General features: G+C 40.5%; 1 protein-coding gene and 1 long non-coding RNA gene across 3 annotated transcripts; one reads left to right on the forward strand and one right to left on the reverse strand.

Annotated features, from left to right (window-relative positions):
- Window positions 1–718: 718 nt before the first annotated feature.
- On the reverse strand, window positions 719–20,846 carry LOC115769854 (lysosome membrane protein 2). 2 transcript variants are annotated; one of them, XM_030714840.1, is made up of 8 exons: window positions 20,477–20,846; window positions 11,807–12,074; window positions 4,765–4,856; window positions 4,538–4,695; window positions 2,790–2,931; window positions 1,924–2,637; window positions 1,723–1,848; window positions 719–1,661 (listed from the first exon to the last, which is right to left on the reverse strand). In XM_030714840.1, the coding sequence occupies exons 2-8, from the start codon at window positions 12,063–12,065 to the stop codon at window positions 1,275–1,277; spliced, it is 1,878 nt and encodes a 625-aa protein (XP_030570700.1). In that variant the 5' UTR covers window positions 12,066–12,074; window positions 20,477–20,846; the 3' UTR covers window positions 719–1,274. The 2 variants fall into 2 exon arrangements, with proteins under 2 accessions (XP_030570700.1, XP_030570701.1); XM_030714841.1 differs by lacking the exon at window positions 20,477–20,846 and adding an exon at window positions 12,342–12,358.
- Window positions 4,552–4,976, forward strand: LOC115769855. Its single transcript, XR_004018788.1, has 3 exons — window positions 4,552–4,627; window positions 4,687–4,790; window positions 4,848–4,976. It is a non-coding gene; the product is annotated as an uncharacterized LOC115769855 (long non-coding RNA).
- Window positions 20,847–21,376: the final 530 nt, after the last annotated feature.

Genomic DNA, 21,376 nt, shown 5'->3' on the forward strand with positions numbered 1-21,376 from the left:
AGAACTAGCAAAGGCTCACGAAACTGGGCATATTCGACAAGCGGGTGCTCTGTACGAGTCTTTTAGCTAAAGACTATCTTAAAGCTATCGTACTTATTTATATATGAATTGCATATAGAGGCCGAAATGGTTCGTATCTAGTACTCGAAGTACTCCACAATAAACAAGTCCAATTTTCGGCTCGGTTCGGTTCTCGGCTCGAACCAATGTTTCGTCTTACGGATTCGGTTCGTGAACCTGGTTTAGCATATGTCTGAACCAGAGTTTTGTTTAAACCTTGCTTAGTCATGGTACTTGGAAGTTTGTTTTGAAACGAGCCATTTCTTACAAATGTTGGTTAGGTTTGGGCTTAATTTGTGGATGTTTTCAATTAATCCTGTTTTTTAGGTTCCGTTTCTGGTTAACAAATTGGATTGCTGTCCTCCATCCGGTTCGGCTTAAGCATGGCTTTCACTGGCTTCGGCAAAACAACGTACAGCATCGCCAGTCGCATTCGCTCCAACCTTGTATACCCTTTGCAGTCCTTATCCTGGGGTATGACAAACGAATTGCCTTTCTTTACGTGGTGGCCTTAAATTATGTCTGGCGCTTTGTGCTTTATGTAGTTGCTGGCAATTCGAGCGCTGCCTGTGATTTATCAGCCTGTAAAATCATAAAGAACTTTTCCAAGCAACAATTTTTTATTCCGGAAAGAAAAGTTGTACATTTATTTCATATACAAAAAATCGTAAAAGTTTGCGTTTTAACCGCTGCCTAAAACAGTATTTTCAATTAAAAGGTAAATTTAAAATTATGTATTTAATTTAGCCGAGCTAACTAACTAAACGCACTAACTAACTAAGTAGAACTAGAAACGAGCTCGCATTTTTCACATTGTAAAAATGACTAGTGAATTCATTGTTCTTGTCGCTGCAACAAGTTGCGAATTACAATTATGTACAGCTTACAAATATCTATGGATAAGTATGCGCATATATATATATATATCTACTAAATAACTAGCAAACCCGATTTGGCTTTTGGTTGCAAGATTATGAATTGTGGAATTGTCGGTTCAGATGTGCAAATGAAGTGAATAGAAAAAAAAACCCTGTAAAACATCGAAACCGTTTTGTTATTTGTTTTGTTTTTCATTTGGCAGCAGTTTATGCCACGATTTTGGCCAGAACGTGACTAAAGCTAAGCACAAACACATGCACGCACACTAACACACACTCGCACACACACGGACACACTCGCATACACACGGACACACTCACACATATTACTTAAAGCTATGCATCCTGATTGCTTGCCACACTGTTGTCAATTATCGGCTGCTCGTCGTCCCTGTCCCGCTCGGGATCGAGGCAGGCGCTCATGGCATGTGGCATGTGGGTGCGCAGCAGCACATAGCTGTCCCGATGATGCTGCAGCAGCTTGTGCTGCTGATGGGCAATGAAGCTGCTGCCGCGCCGCAGCGAACGTCTGCCCATCTCGAGTATCTCCAGCGAGGGATCGCGTGCGAACACAAAGTTCTGATAGGCACGCACAAAGCTGAAAATGACAGCCGAGGCGCCGCCCATGATCATCAGATAGGAGCCAATGGGCACCGCGTGCGGCGCAATGACAGTGGCCAGATACAGCCAGCCCCGGATGGCGGGCGTCAGCTCTGAGATGCCCTGTAAAATGGGTTTACACAGATGTTATCTCATTCATGGCTGGGCGGAACAATTAACCCACCTCTTCGAGCCACATGACCGGAAATACGAAATCACGAAAATCACGCACTGGATGCACGTCCTTGGCCCGCGTCACCTTCAGATTCAGCTGTATGCGCACCTTGCCCTCCAGCGGTACTCCAAGTTTCTAAACAACCATTAGAATCAGCTTAGATCTTGACGACAACAACAACAGCAGCAAGGGGAGAGGGAGAAATCTTACCGGTTGTATTTTGAAGTAGGTTTCGTGTTTGTCGCGCTGTGGCTCGAGACCTTCGACCGCGTCGAGCAGCTCCGGGTCCGCATCATAGAAATGTGGATTGGATATGTACACGGGCGCGCCATACTGACACGGGCTGATGTTCTGCAGGCCCCTGACGGCATCGTAGTCGTTGACATCGTAGCATTTGTTGTCCGGATTGTGCGCTGAGTCGCCGTACGAATTGTTGGGCAATCGATAGAGATCTGCGGCCAGGCCATCCTTCTCGACTCGCTCCACATACTTGAGCGGTATTATGCGGCACAAATCCTTGTCGTAGATGTGCACCACATCCGACTTGGTAATGTCGCGCGGCGGAAAGAACGAGCCCTCCGAACCGGCTATGCTCGTGCAGGGCTCCTCGTTCCAGTGCGGCAGGTGATCCATGCCATTGAGCGAATCAATATAGCCAAACTGCTCCATGCCCTGGTAGCCCGTCTTAATGTTGGACACCTCAGTCAGTGTACCGTTGCGTCCGAGCAGCAAGCCCATCCTTTCCATGGGCCGCATGTGCTTCGGATAGAATCTGTGCGCTAAACTGACCAGCGCGTCGTCATACCCAAAGACCAGCTGATCCGCCGTCACATTGATGAAGGGCTTCAGCTTGGCCGCAGTTAGCACAAAGGATATCGTTTTGGACAGCAGATAGCCCAACTTGGGACTCAGACTTGTGAGGGTCTGGGGAAGAGATTAGGTAAAAGATTTCAAATAAAATTATATTTCTATGTATATCATATAGGATAGTGTAGCTTGACTTATATCATTGGATTTATGCTTCTTATTTGAATATAGCATAATCTGATCAATAAATCAGGCATTTGTCTACTTACCAGCATTGGTATGTTGGGCGTGACTATGGGCGTATTCTTATCAATACTCAGTTCAGGAACAAATTGTAATATTTTCTTATGCTGATATGACACCGTGTAGTTGTTCTCATGGAATTTCACATTCACCTTCTCCATGTCTTCCCTGCAAGAGCAACAATATCAACAATTAATAAATGTTCAGTTTTGTTACATTTTCGTAATCGGATCTTTATATCAACGGCACGTGTCAAAGTCGTTTGGCCGCCAGTCAAAACCCAAAGTCAGGGACGGTGCTCGTTAAAACAAAAAGAGATCCACAAAGCGAGCAGCCCAACCCAACTGAATGTCAAGTTCATTTGTCGCACTCGGAGAAATGTGAGCAACAAAAAAAGAAGCGAAACGAAGAAACGAAACGAAACAAAAAAACGGAGATGACAAACGCTTTGGCGTTTTTGTGGCGTTTTAGTGGCGTTTTAAGCAGCTACCGTTTGAGGTAGTCATTTCATGACAGCAAAATGATTTGTTATTGTTGTTGTCGTTGTCTTTAAGTAATCCATCAAATCATCATGAAACTGTAGATGCACCCTAATTGCATCTAATTCAGGCAGTATTGAACTGTATCTTTAGCTGTATATGAATCTGTATCTTTATATGAATCTGTTTCTGTACATTTATATGTTGTTGTATCGGTATCTGTATCTATGTATTTATATGTTGTTGTATCTGTATCTGTATCTATATCTGTATCTGTGTCGGTATCTGTATTTATATCTGTGTCTGTATCTGTATTTGTATCTGTATCTGTATCTGCATCTGCATCTGAAATTGATATTCATATTGTAGTTATATTTGTTTCGTTTATTTTATTTCAGTGTCTGTATCTGGTGATATTAATCAACGATCGCCTGCTCATGGCCCGTTATCCTTCATTCGAACTGGTTTAAACTCTGGGCGGTCCCGCAACTTGTCAAACTTCACATTCTCGGATACACATATTATTCAAGCCAGCTCCCGTTTGTGATCTGCGGTGCTTTGTTATTTTCTTGATTTGATGGCTCAATTAATGGCAACAACAGCGGCTGCTGCGGTCTGGCAGCGGCTCAGTGATTCGACATTTAGGCGTGAATTGTCAGCAGTTTATTGGCAAATCTCCTGTAGCTGTTGTAGTTTCAACCGAAGCTGTTGCAAGTTTTCTTATGCTCGAAATAATTGCTTGTTTTATTAAGTGTTAAAATGAAAAAGTTTCAAATTGATGCAATTTATTTGGCATTGTCGTGAATTCGATTTAAGCCAAATGTACATTAGATTTATGTGAGCTAATCAATCATAATTATCTGTAAAAATGTCCAGTTGGCGTTGTAGAACACGAAATGATCGCATTTATTTCTCATTTAGCGAGCTGACCGCAAAGTTCAAGTTATATCTATTAAAAGCACAGATAACCTTTTGTGTAATTTAGACTTGATTTTCTCTGTTTAATATTTAAGCACAATTAAACAACGCTTTCTATATGCAGCGCGAACGGACAGTTTAGGTTTTATGCATAAGAAATACACAATTATGGTAATTACAACCATTAACGTTGATTTTAAACACATATTTCCCAAAGAGCCATGACGAAAGAGCACTTTGCTAAAGCTGCCATGAAAATACTCGTATTACTTATATAATAAATTTCGAAATTCTAGAATCAAAAGGCGTAACCACTTTCCCCCCTATTAAATATTATTATAAAATAATTATTAATTTGTTCTGAAACTTGTGCTTACCTGTAGACAAACGGACCCACTTCCTGCAGCTTAGGCTTCTCGCCGCTGAGAAATCCATCCGGATTGGTTACATTATAGATATAGACCTTGGTTAGGCGTATGACGCCGGGTCGTTGCCAATAATGATAGCTTAATGTATCATTCCACAGCCTTAAATTCTGCGAATATACGAAGAATCATGATATTAGAAGAAGCTGAGCGCTCACATTGAGATGACGCGAACTTACCTTTAGTATAAAATAGTCCAGCCATGGTATGGATGTTAAAACTATGCCTAAGATTAATGTAACTATACCAATAATTATCACAGCTAGTCTATCTGAAAGTAAATTTAAAATCGTTAAATACAGTTGGTAACAATTGTGCGATTAGTCAGCATATTTGGTTTATTTTTTTTTAACAGCAGCTCGTGTTGTTGACCTTTACATGCAAAAATCTCGAATAAATATTTGGCCAGCAAAAGTTACCCAGTTAAGCAAATTTATTGGTGTTATGTACATGGGCGTCGACAGAAAGCGGAGAGTTAAACGTGTCATTCTGTGGGATACTGCGTCACGCTTCCGTTGTAGAAATCCCAGCTAGAGACGGACGCGTCTTGGCTGTTTTAACCACGGCTCGAATGAACGAAAATGCCAAGGATTGCACGAGTTTTGTAATTTACAATATTCTCTTTGTAGTACTAAAAAGGGTATATCCTGCTGTCTGCTTCTTATTTATCCGCGCCAGACAAAGTTCTTAATTTGCTGCGTAAATTGCAAAAATTGTTGGAGTTAGAACTCCAAATTTGTCAGCTACTCTTAACTACTCATGACCTCAAAAGATCGAGCTAAAAGTGTTGTCATATATACATAAAATATATTTAATTTGTAGTAAAAACATAACAGTTTGAAAGCCATTACTTTGCGGTCACATTCTTGAAGTCACAAAGCCAATGATCTGGAGACTTTTTCGAATGCGTAAAACTTTGGACAGAGTATTTGGCAGTCGGTTTAAGCTAACTGCAATATTCTTAGTTGTTTTATCAGATGATATATAATTTGTATAGGGAATTGGTTTGTCTTTTTCTCGTCTCACGCGGTCAACTTAAACACCCAACCCAGTTCCCTGGACTTTTCACACCTCCTTTTCTTGAATGAATGCAATTTCGCGTTAAGTAGGAACATAAAATTGTTGCCGCACTTCGTTTGGGTTTTGTGGTATTTCACGGCTATCACTCAATATTTTTTTTGTAGATCTTGCTCTTGGCCGACTTATTGAAATTGAACATTTTGTGACGTGCGCAAACAATTTATGATGATTTTTGCTTATCAGTTGAGTGAGACGCGTTTTGCGATCGCAAATTTCAGATTGCAAATTGTTATATTAATGGGGCTGTGCACTTAGGGGACTCGATTAACCCATCTGCCATTACCTTGTTGGCATTTTGTTACACAGTGGGCGTGGCCAAGTGGTGTTTGGTGGGCGGTGGCACACAACGTACAATGCCAACGGGTCTCGCTCGGCGTCCGCGCCCCCCTAAAACAGTCAACGAACTGATTGCACTTCAAGACCGGGCCACACGCGCTGCACTGACAACCCCAAGAAACAAAAACAAAAAATAATATCAAAAGTGCAAGGCCCAGCACTTAAACCTAAAAAATAATTTTAATAAGCGCAGACACCAATATCTATATACATATATATATATATACATATATATATATGCACATATAGGGTGCATATTTGCGGGTCAGTCGAATCAGCTTTTCGATAACGCTCGCGAAATTTTTCATGATGGCATGCCTCGTAAATCTTGCAGCCGGAGATGAGCTATGGGCGCGATAATTTTATTATTTGTGCGGCAAGGTTCAGGCGTTCCATTGACCCTGAATATTGGTGGCGCCCGCGCTCTGTTCCGGCGGCTGAGAAATCAACAGCAAAATTTACGCAGAGAAAGTTACGTAAAATGTCATAAAATCGAGCACAAAATGTTGACATTTTGGCAGAGTTGTTGCTGCTGCTGCTGCTACTGGCTTATACTTATTTATACACATTTTTTTTTGGGGCAGCTGTCAAGCTGAAGGTCAAGGGAGTATACCCGTCGCTCGTCAGCGGCACAATCTGATCGCGGCATTTAATGTCGGTTTACATTTATCGGCTTTTCGGTTTCTTGGCGATTGGCTTCATCTGATTGCGTTGCGTTGTTAGTTGATATTACAATAATTATGCATCTATATGTATATTAGCCGTATTTGATGTTGTTATTGCTGTTGTTGTTGTTGTTGCTGCAATTGACAACAACGCTTGCCTGGGCTGGTCGACATGGTCAATAAACATTTGGCACACAATTGATACGTGAGCGCCTGCTGCCGTTGACAATAATGCTGAATTCTCAGTTGTTGCTGTTGTTAATGCATACACTGAAGCTGTTGGTTGTTGTTAATATTTCTATTTTTGCTGCAAGTCGTCTTTCAATACCCTACCAGAATGTATATCAATATTTCTATAAACTTTGCAACGTACTGTCGACAGAGCACCTCCTAAATACAAATGATTTTATGAGAGTAGGTTCAAAACCTACAACTATTCAAGATCTTAAACAGATTCTCTTCTTGAGTAAAATTATCTAACTAACCGCACATCAAGCCAAGGGATTTGGCTTGAACTGACAATGATGCTTAACTAAAGATTTGTTTAAGTTATATCGAGCTAACTTAGAAAACAGCTTGTTAAATATTGATAGCTGTTGTCCTATATGATATATATATTTATTTATATATATATTTATTTATTGATAAAAGAAATTTTTGTCTTCTTGAAGTTTGGCTAGAATATTTAGTATTCGCTATGCTGTATTAAGCCGCGCTTTCTTGCAAATATGCGCAACAACTTTTAGTTACACCAGATGCAGAGGCGTCGAGAAGGGGGGTCAGCTGTAAGATAGTTATAACCTCAAACCTCTTCAACTATTTTTTATCAGACTCGAACTAGTCTCTGCTCTCCTAACTATAATAAGTTTTCCAGCTTAGCTTAATCACTTTGAGTCCCCCCTCGGGTTAGGCCCCTGACTTAGACACTTAATGCTGGTGTCATACGTTCGTTTTGTAGAAAATTACCGCTGAACATGCAATGTGCTGAACTCTAGTATCTGGTTTCCATCCGCTGTTGAACTGTCGCAATTATGTTGTGAACTTTGCAGCCACTTTGAAGGAGCTGCCCAAATGGCAATTAGTTAAGCTCATTTCCAGTTAACTTGTCTCTCAAATAGTTCTCCGATGCCCTATTAGGTTAATTTGGGTACTTTTTTTTCATCGTCACATTCATTTCACAAGCGACTGTTAAAATTAGCGCTTACAATAACTGGCTGTTGGTTGCAGCTGGCCGCAAGTCTTTACTCACATTTCTTAAATGGACAACTTTTCAATAGACGCGGAATTGTTGTCTACAACAAAGCGGCAACAATAACTGCACATTTGCAACGCCTGCAGCTAAACAATTAAGCTCAGATTTCGTTTCAGAACGTGCCCCAACTGAGGCATGACCCGACTGTCAAGTGGCGGCGACTCTGTCTCAGTTGCATTGTTTAACTTTGTAAACACTTTTGTTTAAGCAAATTATTACAATTCTTGTGTAGGAACTGTAGGAACTGGCCATGGCTTGGAATTCCGGCGGGCGCACTTCCTTGTGCCGCATACGCCTTACAATTTGCATCCATATGCAGCCGATCTGCCAATACCGATACGATACCAATTAGCTGGCATACATATGTTTCGAACCGGTTGTTGGGGTCTTCCTTTTGGGGCCTGGACGTGCCTTCTTGGTAATTTTGCTCTTAAGTTATCGCACATCGGCCCTTAATTAAAGCACTTACAACTGATCTCGAAGCGGCATAATAAAAAACGGTCGACTACGTTCCCTGGAAAGTTTCTTTTCATTGTTGTTGGTCTTTTTTTCTTTTTTTGGAGGTGTTCCACAAAACAGAAACATGTTAACGAAACTGAAAAGCTGTAAAATTACGAGGGCATGTTGTCGAAAGTGAAAGGTCCCTGTACTTGCTTGGTGGGAGAAACACATAAAAGAAACATTAAGACAGGCAATTTGCAAATATTAATAAAAGAACAACTGAACTTGACATTGGGCGAGGAGAAACAGAGCAACAATTAACGTATGAGGCTGTAGCTTTCTTTTAAAGACCGTAAGAGGACAGAGCAGAAGCATTTAAACTGTTATCGATCAGTAAATCGATAATTGTGTCTCACTCCAAGAGAATCTTGAAATCTATATGTAGTTAAGGTTAACCATATGAAAATTCAGTTTTAACATGCTTGTCACATACAGCATGAGTAGCTTATTGTTTTAGACTCGGCAAGAGAACCTTTAACGTAACTCTTGGAATGTACATGACAAAGATTCAGCAAAGACTCAGCTTCCAAAAAGCTGAACGAGAGAATGCCTCGTGCGCTAGGCACGATCTATTGCATGTGGCCTAAATCAACTGAATCAACTGCACATTTGGTTATATAATCTTAAGACAGAAACTCACGCACACTGGCAAGCTTTGAGTGCGACTTGTTATTGCTAAAGACTCCATGTGAGCATTGGCCAGTGCAGTCAACCGGCTGAGACTTCTTCTTGCCAACTCTGTGGAGGTTGCTTTTGCAGCAGCATCAGCAGCAGCAGTGGCAGCAGCAGTCACAGTAGCTGGCAGGCTGTGGCGACAACCGCGCCTGTTTCTGTTTGTGCAGCGCACACAAACTATATGGCAAATACCACGCCCTCACGCCATCCCTCCCCCCGGGGCACCTCTTTGAGTCGAACTTAGAATTGGCCAAAATCGAGGCAGCAGCTGTGATTGCTAACTTGGCTGCCTAATTGTGTTAATTTGTGTTCACTCTCTTGATGCCGTCGAGCGCTCGTTTGGTCCGCAGTCGCCGCGTCCCAAGCTCGAGTCCATGTCCAGAGTTAGCCACTCCGCTCCACTCATTCGACAGTCGCTGTCGCCGTCGCCGCCGTCGTCGTCGTCTTCAACTCAGATTTCGGTTCCACTCGCAGCTACAGATTTCGGTTTTTAGTATTTCACATCTCTGGCTCAGGCTCGGGCTCCGGCTCGGGCTCGGGCTGCGGCTCTTGAGGTCTTGTATATTGATTTGGCAACATTTTCATATTTGCTTTGTGTGTACGAGACTCGAGTGTGTGCTTGTATTTGTTAGTTGTAGTATTTGGCAGTTAATAGTGGTTGTTGTTGTTGTTGTTGCTGTTGTTGTTGTTGCTGCAGTAGACAACATTGCACTGGCCAGTTAAGTACCCGCTTCGACTTTTCAATTGCGAATTTTTATTTCGCCTTTGCTTCACTTCTGTTTTATGTTTTTTATGGGGTTTTCTGTTTAGTTGTCAGGCTGTTTAGCGTGGTATAAGAATTGCCCAAGCACTGTAGCACAAAACCAATTGAAAGTGTGGCTGTCATTGCTACTGGTGCGTCTTGTCTTATCAGGTACATTTAACCGAGGTACCTTTATAGGTGTCTATCAATACTTGCATGCTTATAACTCATTCTATTATTCCTTTTCTCGTTTTAGCTCTTACTCATTTGCTTTTTCTCTCCTATTCCTATACATTTAAGCACACAATCGCATAGGAAGGCGCTAGTTAGAGAGACTGTTGGATTCAAAGAGAGAGATAGAGAGAGGGGCAGAAAGAGCAGCCCTTTCTTGACTATAGCCTTTCTACGCTATTCTCATTTGTTTTGGTTATGCTCACAATACTTGATTTTATTCTAATGATACTCTCTTGACATTAAGATTAGCTTATTAATTTCTAACTTGTTAGTTTTGTTCCGCTTTGCTCAACACTTGGACAATATTAAATGAAACCTTCGAATGATTAAAAGCCGCATCAAATGCGCAGTAAACACTCGCAAAGCTTAGACGGCAAACGTTGTGAAGAGCATCTCACTGACAAGACGACAACTATAAAAATGAGATACAAACATAAATTCTATCGCATATTTAACAAGCCTATAATAAAGTAAATCATGGAGAGCCTTTATCAGATCGCACGTAATAGAGAAGTCTTTAAATGCCAAGCCCCATAACAATTGGTCACATCTGTGTGTCACTTAAAATTGGCAGAGCCAATAACAAGATATCGCCACTTGTCACATTGCAAACGTGGCTATAAAGCAGCCGAATAGCGCTGTCAAGTGCAAAACGCTTAAAAAATTATTCTAGCCAAAACGTCAAATGGCAGCGAGAAGTTGCCCAAAATGAAGGCAATCAAAAGCGAAACAAAACCAACGAAACCGAAAGCGATGCGAGTGCTTGGCGATATGGCCAAGCCAAGTTCAGAGAGCAGACACAGAGAGCGAGTGAGAGCGCGAGAGTAAGAGTGTAAGAGCGACAGTCAATGTTCTTGGCCATGGTTGTTGTTTGCACACTTGGCTGCTTCGAGCTCCATGAGCGCGGCTCACTCGGCGTATACGCAATGTCGCCAACTGCACAGAACGCGGCTAACTAAGCAAGTCTCGTGCGACTGTCTGTGTGTCCGTTTCCTTGATTTCAATCTCACTGCTGAGCTTTAATTGTTGTTGTTGTTGTTGTTTTTAAGTCTGCATTAGTTGCTTGCCTTGTTGTTGTTGTTGTTGTTTGTCGGTATTTTTGGCCAAAGACTCGTTTTGCATTGCAGTTGCAGTTCTTGGATGACCAGTTTTGTAAAAACTTTTGCGGTATTTACAGCAGCAATTGCGCTTTTGTTGTAGTTATTTTTTTTTTTTCAATCTTAAAGTGGCGCACAACTTGTTTGGCTTTTATTTTTGGGCAAGTAAACAACAAACGCCAACAACAACAATAACAAAATCTAACCAATTTGGTAGTTGATATTGACTTTAGGCTGGCTAATTGCACATTAAATGATAAATTTAATAATTAATTTTAATTGAGTGTAAATAATTTTTTCAACTATTTACCAATTTAACAAAAAAGAGCTTCTTATAAATGCAATTATTAAAAAATTAAAAAAAAAACAAACAAGAGCTTTTTATAAATGCAATTGTTGAAAAATTAAAAATATATATAAAATAAGTTTGCTCTGGTTTCTAAGTCTAAAATATTTAGGCCTTATTTGCAAATATTTTGACAAATTGAAAAACTCTGTATATATATATATATATATTTCATGTTGCTGAGTTCTCATTTTGTTTGTTTGTTTGTTTTCACTTCCGCTTATAATTATTAGTTAATAATTAAGTATAGTTCCCGTAGCCGATGACTTGCATATAAAGTTGTGTATACTTACTATTGCTTATCTTAATGCCATGAGATATTAACATGGAAAACGGCGTTCCTCTGTGTGTTACATGTGGGCGTGAACGCCGCCCCGTGGCAGTTGACCCTTGCGGTTGTTGCTGTTGTTGTGGCTGCTGCTGCTGCTGCTGTTGTTGCTGTTGCTGTTGTTGCTGTTGCTGTTGTCGACAGCCACGCCCACAGCTAGCCCAGTGGAGCAGGTGATCTCTAGCCGTGCGTCCATACCTCAAATAATGTTTCTCTAAGCCCATAATTCAAGTCTGTCAAATGAGATAAATAGAACCGCATTTGAGTTTAGAGAATAAGCGTGTTGGTTAGTTTTAAAGTCAACAACATATTTATGACTTGCAATTAAAATTTAATTTGTCTAATCTCCGTTTTATGGGGTCAGTGTCTAAGGCTTCTCACTACGCAACACATTTAATTACAGTTTGGGGGACTTTATTGAAGCAGGGTTCAATAAAAGCTCATTCATGCTCCACGAGGCGCTTAGTTTAATTAAGTCATACGTCAAACAGGGAACTAACATGGAACTTATTAAGAATGTCCGGTATTACAGAAACCCCAGCAAATCGAGCTATAAATAAGACAAAAGCAACAACAAGATCATTAGACATGAGCATAAAGACGATGAAATGATAAGCTAAGAGTACCGAACTAGTAGATACTCTATAAATTGAAGAACTAGTAGTTAAAACTTTGCAAAAGGCAAAGAGAGAAGCAGACTTTATCTGTATATATACAAACATTCTTGTATATGGTCTCAGCTCTTATATTACAAACCAACTAACCCTCTTCTTTAACTACAGGGAATACAATATAAAATAAATAAAACAGTTGTCACTGGCTACGTGCTAAGCTCGTGCCGCCTGGCAGATAAAATATTTGTTTTTATATTTCTGTTTTTGCATGCACGATAATTTATGCAAATTAAGCCAAGTCGCAGCAGAACGCTGGGAAATGGAAAATGCAATTTCAATTCAGAGATTCCTTAGCAGTTGAAGATCGGGCAAATTGTTAATTGAAATCCGTTTGACTGCATGAGCAGTCGCACGACCTAATGCGCTGCCATGACAAGCAAAAACAAAAGACTCTGGCAACGAACTTGCCGGCCAAGCAACAAATAAATTTAAAAACAAATACTACAACTTTCATAACTTATGTGCCATGCAGCAGCCACGAGTGTCAGCCCAAACGATCTGCAGCTCATCTCAAGCGAAGTGAATCATTTGTCTGACATAACAGCCCATAACTAAATGAAAAGTTAACTATTTTAAGTTTTTTTTTTTGTTTTTCTCTTCTTTTTTTCGGCAGCTCTGCTACAATTGAGCGATTTTTAAGTTATGAGCAAAATGTTGTGTAAAAAACTAAAAGCTGTACGAAAATTATTTAAACACAATTAATGACATTTAGTTGTAGTCTTTTTTTTTTCTTTGCGCCGTTTTAATTGATGCCTGCAGACGAAACATTGTCAACTGCTTTGGGCCAAGTTCAAAAGCCCTGTCTCTGCTCCGGCATCTGACTTAATTTGCGCCAAGCTGGGCTAAAGAAACATACAGAAAAAAAAACCAGAGCTGTGCAAACTTTTAGTTTTTTTGGTCTTCTGGCTGCGCTTAATGAGCATAAAATAATTAAGGCCAGTTTTAATTTGCCAACATTTGCGCAATGAGGAAATATGCGAGACGCATTCCAAGGATACATAAGGACAGGAATCAGCAGCAATGTACGCTAAGGAATTTGGGGAAACTGAGAGGACAACTTTTTCATGTGTTTAATTTAAGATAAATCTTAAAAATCTAAAATCTATTTCCCACACAAACTTTAATAAATGCGAATGACAAACACAATTTTTAGGCAAACAGAAAAACTGGGCAAAAATAGCACTTGCCGAAGGCAGCCAAGCACCCTCATTGGACTGAACCGAGTGTCAAAAATAATTTGAATTTGACTTAACTGATTTTGAGTAGCTTATTTTGTGTATTATAGCCTGATTTATGAAGTACTAGTACTAGCTATAGACAGTCTATAGGCCCCATTCTCATGGCTCATAAACTGAGCCCAAAAGCGAACACTTGCCTTGGCGCGCCGAGCTGTCGGAGCTGTCGATTCAAGTTGAATTGGACTTTGAGAGGTTTTTGTGCGGTGCATTTAATGTCAACGTTTCCACTTCTCACCCCACCCCAATTAACCAAACATTAAAACAGAAACGCTTTCCCGCAGTTTACGGCTCATAAGCGCCGCTAAAGCCAATCCATTAAGAAGTCCCCACGACACGCCACGCCTCAGCCCGCCCCGCTTTGGGGCTGCAAATTGTAACTGAAACACGTTTTAACAATTTTCTGCTTATTTTCACACATTGACTCCGGCATTTTGGCCGGCTACGACTTGGTCACCTGGTCGTCCCGGCCGCTTCAACTTCTTTTTGGCCCGGCTCGTGTTCACTTTTGTTCGCTTTGCTTCTTTGGCATATTATGTAATGAAATGCAAGTGGCGCGCGCCTTACCATTTTCTTTATTTTTCATCTTTCGTTTCTTGAGGAGCCGGGCCAAAAATAAAATCAAAAGAAAATAATTCAGTTGGTCGCACCAACTGTCTAGAAATCATTAAAAAAAATAGCTCAAACATTTGCGTAAATAAAGAAATTGCCACAAACGAAAAGAAATATTGCAAAATTGCATAAATACGAAATCTATTGACCTAAATACTATTTTATAACCAGTCAGGCACATATGGCAACCGATCCATGTTGCCATGTTGCAATATTGCCACAGCTCCGACTCCAGCTCCAGTCCACAGTTCCCAGACCCGAGTGCTCGGTGCTTTCTAGCATTGCCAACAGCTGATGACGTTATTGAGTCTCTCGCTTTTGGTCAGCTCATTGGTAACAGTAACACTTTCGATTGCACCAACAGCAACAACAGCAACAGCAGCAGCCCAACCAGCTAACCAGACACACCAAACGGGCCATTCCAGCCAGAAGTAAGTAGGTTGGTTGGCCAACAGGCCACTAAACCACCAAGCCACTAAGCCACAGAGCCACAGAGCCACTGAGTCTCTGAGCCATTGTGCCTGCTTGGCATTTGCCAAAAATCTTCTTGCCTGCTTGCACCTGCTGCCTTTGTTGTTGTTGTTGTTGCTGTTGCCGCTAATGCAATCGCTTTGTGTGCATTTTAAAGCATGAGTCAAGAGCTGCGCCTGGTTTTAGCCTTGTGTCGAGCATATGAGCTAAAGTCAGCTAAGTTTGCTTTGTAGTCCTTTAACAAGGCTGGAAATCGGTTTCTTAACCGAACCAGCTGAGCCCGGAATTCCAATTTATTTTGTTCAATGAACCGAACCTTTAACGAAACCAGTTTTCCATGCAACAGTCAAGCGAAAGCCATAGCGAAAAATGTATTTTGTTTTTCAATTGGTTTCTTTTAAAATAAATAAATTTTGAAAAAGACATAAAACCAAAGTATGCATAACTTTGGTCCCAATCATTGCCCTAGTCTAACCACATTTGGTAGATGACAATTTTGGGTGGAGAAGAAATGTAGCCCGCATTTCGTTTATGAAAATATTTAGAGCTTGCAATATTTTCAGCACAAGGGGCAATTAAAAATGTAACCTTTTTATTCAAATTTAAGCAACGATATAGAACTAAACGAGGTATGCCTTGAAAGTTGGGAAAAGCCAGCTTCACGAACTAAATCTTAAGGCAGGCAGTTGGTTCGAGCCATGAATCGAACCAGCAACCTTTTTATTTCTTACATATTATTTTAAATCATAAGTAAGAAGATAAAAACTAAAAGTTCATATAATATTTGGACTTGAAATTAATGTAAGGTCCTATCTTCAAGATTTTACTTTCCTTTTCTTGATAAACTTCACTTTAAACATGCCAAATTAGTTAAGTTATCAACCACATTTTTGTAGACATTTAAAATTGTAGACTTATTCTTATATAAATATTGCACTTGAGTTTAATAGTTGCCATATTTTGAGATTCCTTAAGCATTCCTTTAACATGTCGCATTATTCTGCTGAATGTTCGTCTATATATTAAGCACGGACTACCAAAAAATTAACGCTTTATATAATTTGATTGTTGAAAGCCATTTCTTTAGTGTATGTCAAATTCGTTGCTTTTCTCACATCCATTTGTTGTTTTTATTGTTATTGTTGCTGCGGCTGCCACTTGGCTTACAGTAGCCGCTCTTTCGAGTGCCATTGTTGTTGTTGTTGTAGTTGTTTGTCGTCTTGCACTTGTTTATTTTGGTCTGCTGTTGTTGCTTTTTATTCGTTTTATTTTTTTTTTTTTATACATTTCACGCAGCATCCAACGGAGGCTGCTGCAGTGCGAAGGTCGCGCGCCATTTATCTTTCTCTTGTGACAGCTGTTCCACATCCAGTTTTGTTGTTGTTGTTGTCGCTTTTACTTATTTTTTACATACATTTTTTATTTTGGTTTTTTTACGCTCGTCACCTCCTTTTTATGCATTTTTAATAAATTTTAGCTTAATTTTGTAGCCAATGCATATAAAATTTCAATTTTTTGCAACTGCAGCGGATCGTGCTGCGTTTTTGGCTGATTATAGAGAGGAGCAACTACGTCAGCGCTTGAATGGCTTCATAAACCAATGCCAGGGAAGCGCCCACAAAGGGCCGGAATATGATCAGCCGTGTGAGGAAGTGGGCACGGGCATGAGACGTCACGGGCACGGTTGGGGAGCGGTGAGCATATCATAATTGGCATCGTTGTGACGCGTTGATTGGCAAATTGTATGCAATTATTGAAACGGACTGGGCGCCCATATAGGAAAAGTTTCGGAAATGTTCGAAATGTTCGCAATGCCTGAAAAGTTCGTTCATCCTTTGGTCCGTTGACATTGAAACGCCCCAATCATTGCGGAAGTTGCCGCTATACGGGCCCGATACTGAGCCGAAGAGACAGCCAGCCAGCCAGGCAGCATAAGTATTTAGCTATAATTGCAGCTTACACATTGCATGGTTATTCATAAGGGGCCTGAACCTTAACAGCCACATCGAGATGTATCGTGGTATGTGTGCAATTTCTTTGCGTCTGTCCAAAAACCATCACACGCAAGCCGCAAAGGCGCCTTTCATTTGCTTGGCTAATTAACCCCCCTTTCCCTCACACCCACTACACCAGTTGGCATCTGAGCCATGTAAATCGTTTCGCTGTGCTCAATTAACTTAAATTGGCAACACTTCAGGCGCATCAAATTATTCTCTAAATTTGTATATTGTTGAACATTCAAGCTGAAACATTTGTGTTTGCAAGTGCGAAATATAAAACAAAAGACTTAGGCAACGAACTTGACATCCAGCTGGGCTCAGGTGAAAGGTTGCTACGAAGAAGCTAAAGTTTGGAGTTTGGAATATTGGCTCTAGCTATGGGTGTATATCACAAACTAATTATATATATGCTCGGCTTTATCAGCCGATTTGACCACATCTATTACAGTCATCAGCAAAATAATTATTGATCAGCTTGTTACGACTGAGTGCTTAAGATCTCTTGATTACGTAATTGAAGCTGTAGTCCCGATATTTTCTTTTAAGTAAACATATTTACAAAATTTTTAAAAGTTCAATTTAGATCTTTAACTCTTTAGTTCCAGCAAACTAACTTACTTCGCTTTTGGCTAAACTTATCTCAATTCTTCTACTTATCTTAATTTAGTTCTTCGTCTTCTTCAGATCGTATCAAATCAAGCATAACAATTGCTTAGGCATTTGTGACACCTGCTTAAACATTTGTTCAGCTAATTTGTTGGGCTATTTAAATGCTCACCTCTTTTCAGTAGCCACTCGTTAACTTCATTATTTTAGGTAGATTTTAAGCCTATATATTAACTGGGCAATTCTTGCTAACTCCGGCAATTGCCACGCGCTCTTCTCTCGTTGTCTCGGCTGCCGTGGCGAATCGTTGAAGCGTGTCCGCTTCAGCGGATTATTGACAAACAATTTTTTCAATAGCCAACAGCAACAGCAGCAGCAGCAGCGGCAGCAGCGGCAACAGCAGCAACGGCGGCAACTGCTTCGGCAACTGCGCTGCTGATTTTTGCGTTTTGCTGCCTGTGCGTCTAGTTAGTTGCTTGTGTTTTGTAATTTATACGTTTATTAGCTATCTCGCTTCCACTCACCCGCTCCCTCTCTCTCTCTCTCTCTCACTCTCTGGCGCACTCGTTGCCTCTGTTTGCGGCTTAGCTTGCGAGCCAATTTTAGTGGAGCTCTTGTAACACATTTCGCTAAATGCTCTAATTACGCTGCAGAATTTAATTTTGGCTTTAATGCTTAAACTTGGCTTGTCGCTTGGCTCAAAGCGCGCTCATTACTAAGCAAAACAAATCCTTATTGTGGCTGCTTTTGACTACTTTTTTGTGACTATGTAAATCATTTTTGGGTTTTTTTTGTCTGCTCATGAGTAGTTGGCTCAAGAGGCTGACAGACGCCACGAAGGCCGCCAACGACGCGTGTCCACAACAGCAACAGCAACAACAACAAGAACAAAGCCAATCCTAACTCAATCCTGACCTAAGTCACAGCGTTTTTGATTGCCGTTGTTAAGCTGTCTGTCCGCCTGCCTGTCTCGCCTCTCTGCCGCTCTCTCTCTGGTGGATTGATGGGCTGCTGGCCGAAATTGTGCGCTTATCAATAGGCAAATCAATTTGCAATTAAAAAGCGTGCCGCTTATTATATAAACGTATCTATAAGCATGTTGTATATTCAGGTTATTAGCAAATGTGCCGCTGGCAGCAGCAACAACAGCAACATGTGGCAACATGCGCAAAAACAGCGCCGTGAATCACAAGCTTATGTCAATATATCAATTTAACAGCTAGAAAAAACCAAAAAAAAAAAAAATGCCCAACAACAACAACAAAGCAAACACTTTGTCTTGTTATTGTTGCTCTTTGGATTTTTTGCCTTTTTGGTGACGTCTCTTGCACTTAACTCTTTTGCAGTTTGCGGTTAATTAAGACGACTTCTGTGCCCAGACATGACCAATTGGTGGATTGGTGGGCGTCTGCCTGCCTGGATGGATGGTTTGTTGGCTCTTCGGGGCTTAGCTGTAAATTTAAGTGATCAAAAGAGGGTTTACAAAATGAAAATTGCTGTCTGCGGTGTCTGAAAGCGAAACTTTGGTATTTTTATTTTGGGTAAAAGTTAAGATTGATGAGCCCAGTTATGTGATAAGTTGAGTTAATTGCCAAAACTTAAGTAGTAACATTCACAAGTAATCGATCATATCTATTCGAAGCTGAGGCACCTTGCAAGTGTTAAAAATAACTCTTTTAGACAACTCTCAATTGCATGTTTTAGTAATTAAACCAAGTCTCAGATTTGTATGTTCTGCGTTTCATTTTGCAGCTCTTCAATGTCAATGCCAGTTCGTGCATTGAACTACAAACGAGACGCGCAAACATTTCATATGTGGGGCCCAACCTTCAAGCGTTTTTGGTACTTTCGACACACCCCGGTCGAAACTAGCATTTCTTTGCGTTATTAACATACAATTTTTCACACTTTTTTTTCATTTTTTATTTCATTTGCCGAACGCCAACACACTGAAAACTATTATTTTTTAAGCCCAATTTGACATTGACTTACATATTTTCTGTAATTTCTTGACTTTTTTAGACACTTTTGTAACTGTTGTCCGAACATAAAAGAACGGCATATTTCATGGTTACAAAGTTTACTGTTTACCTTTAAGTGGGGTCTTAATGGAGTAATATAGATGGGGGCCCTTACACTAGAGAGCAAGCTCCAGACACCCATCACATGTTTTTCCATTACTTATTTCACCTTAACATTGACCCGACCTTTGCGCATATGCAAAACACTTTCAAAAATGTAGGTCAAGCGAGAGGGGGAAATAACATCGTCATCATCATCATCATCATCATGATCTATGCTACGTGTTTGCGGTTGCATATTTGCACAAAACCCGAGCGACAGATCAAAATGCCAAAAATATGCATATAACTGCGACTCTCAAAGCGACTTCATCTATAAGAAATAACCACACTTAGCAAAAGACTCATGACTGTGGCAAAACAAAATTATAACAAAGACAACAATTTTGCAAAACATTTTGCAGCAGTCGCCAAGAAATATGTACCATTTAATTGAAGCAAAAACAAAAGATTTAGATTTCAAATAAGCAAAAGATTGGGCACTCGAATCATACTGCGACATGTACAGAATCTGTAGATCAGTAAAAGTATTTCTTTTTTTTAAATTCATTATGAAATTTTAAATAATTTCAACCCATGATCGCGCTTAGAGGTCGATGTAAATGACAAGCTTATGCAAAGGGCAAAAATAATATATATGTTTGATTTTCGACAGTTTTGCTTGATTTCATATGAGTCTGATTAAACGAACTTAAAGAGCCTGAACACTCGAAAAGTTGACATAGGTACTTATAGTCAATTATTTACACTTATCTTGCATATAAATAGATTTTGATTACGATTTTCACATATTAGTTGTTATATATATAGAAATATTAATAAAGGGACTAAAAACGTTTCACGCCTAAGTTGAAGATTGTTGAGTATATTCTCAAAGAGTTGACATAACACACATATTACGTATACGCATACGATCTGTTCTATTTTATTTTATTTTTTGTAAAATTTCAACTTACTTTTTTATATAAATTGCGCTTCCCTGCTGCTAATCCGAAATTAGGGGTTATTTGCCAATTAGTTAGAGGCCGAATTTTTGTTTTTGCTCGCTTTTACTTTGCCCTTTAAGGTGTCAAATCAGCCGCATTGTCATATAATTTCGATTTCTTCTTATTTGCTGCCAATTTCAGAAGAATTTGCATATCCTTATGCCACATGCCGCATTTTCGAGTTACGTTTGCAGGCAAATATTCAAATGCAAACACCACACAACAAAACTGAAACCGAAATCGAAACCAAATTCGCAACCGTTACCGAAATCGAAATCGAAACCGAAACTGAAAAGTACTAGACGCGATCGCGCACTGCTCCCGAGCATGTGTCGTGTGTCGTTTTAAAGTTGAAGTTGACGCGTCGAAATGAAAAACTCGCATGAATGGACGAACGGCGTCGCAAGACGTTTTTGTTTAAAACGCAAAACTTAAGTCGGCGTCGTAGCTCAGCGCCAGCGTCGGCAGCGGCAGCGGCAACGGCAGCGACGCCGACTAAGTATCGTCACAGCTGAGCCGAGCAAACGGCCGCCTCGGCTGCTGCTGAGCTGCCTGTGTGTGTGTGTGCAAATCTCTGCTTGAGTCGGCAAGCTGTGCTTATGCATGTGCGTGTGTGTATGTGTGTGTGTGTGGGGCTATCACCTGGCGCAATCCTCGCTGCGACGCGTCGCTGCAGTTGTTGATACAAAAATTTGGCAATTTACACCACAGCTGACGTCGGCGTCGCAGCGCTACGTTCTCAGCTGAGCTGCATATCTCTGCTCGCCTCACTTGAATATATATACGTGTGCGTCTAGGTGGCTCTCAGTGGTGGCTCCATCCTCGCTGCTAGTTACAAAGCGTCACTGCACTGTTCATTGAACAATTTGG

The sequence above is a fragment of the Drosophila novamexicana genome, unplaced genomic scaffold, assembly GCF_003285875.2.
Source record: "Drosophila novamexicana strain 15010-1031.04,08,12 unplaced genomic scaffold, DnovRS2.1 tig00004554-arrow-pilon, whole genome shotgun sequence".
Lineage (NCBI taxonomy): Eukaryota > Metazoa > Arthropoda > Insecta > Diptera > Drosophilidae > Drosophila > Drosophila novamexicana.

Coding starts and splice junctions, on each gene's coding strand:
- LOC115769854 (XM_030714840.1), bottom strand. CDS start 12,065: ATGGGCTTAGAGAAACATTATTTGAGGTATGGACGCACGGCTAGAGAT. Junction 1,849..1,923: donor CCTACTTCAAAATACAACCG/GTAAGATTTCTC, acceptor ATGGTTGTTTAG/AAACTTGGAGTACCGCTGGA. Junction 1,662..1,722: donor CGGTCATGTGGCTCGAAGAG/GTGGGTTAATTG, acceptor CCCATTTTACAG/GGCATCTCAGAGCTGACGCC.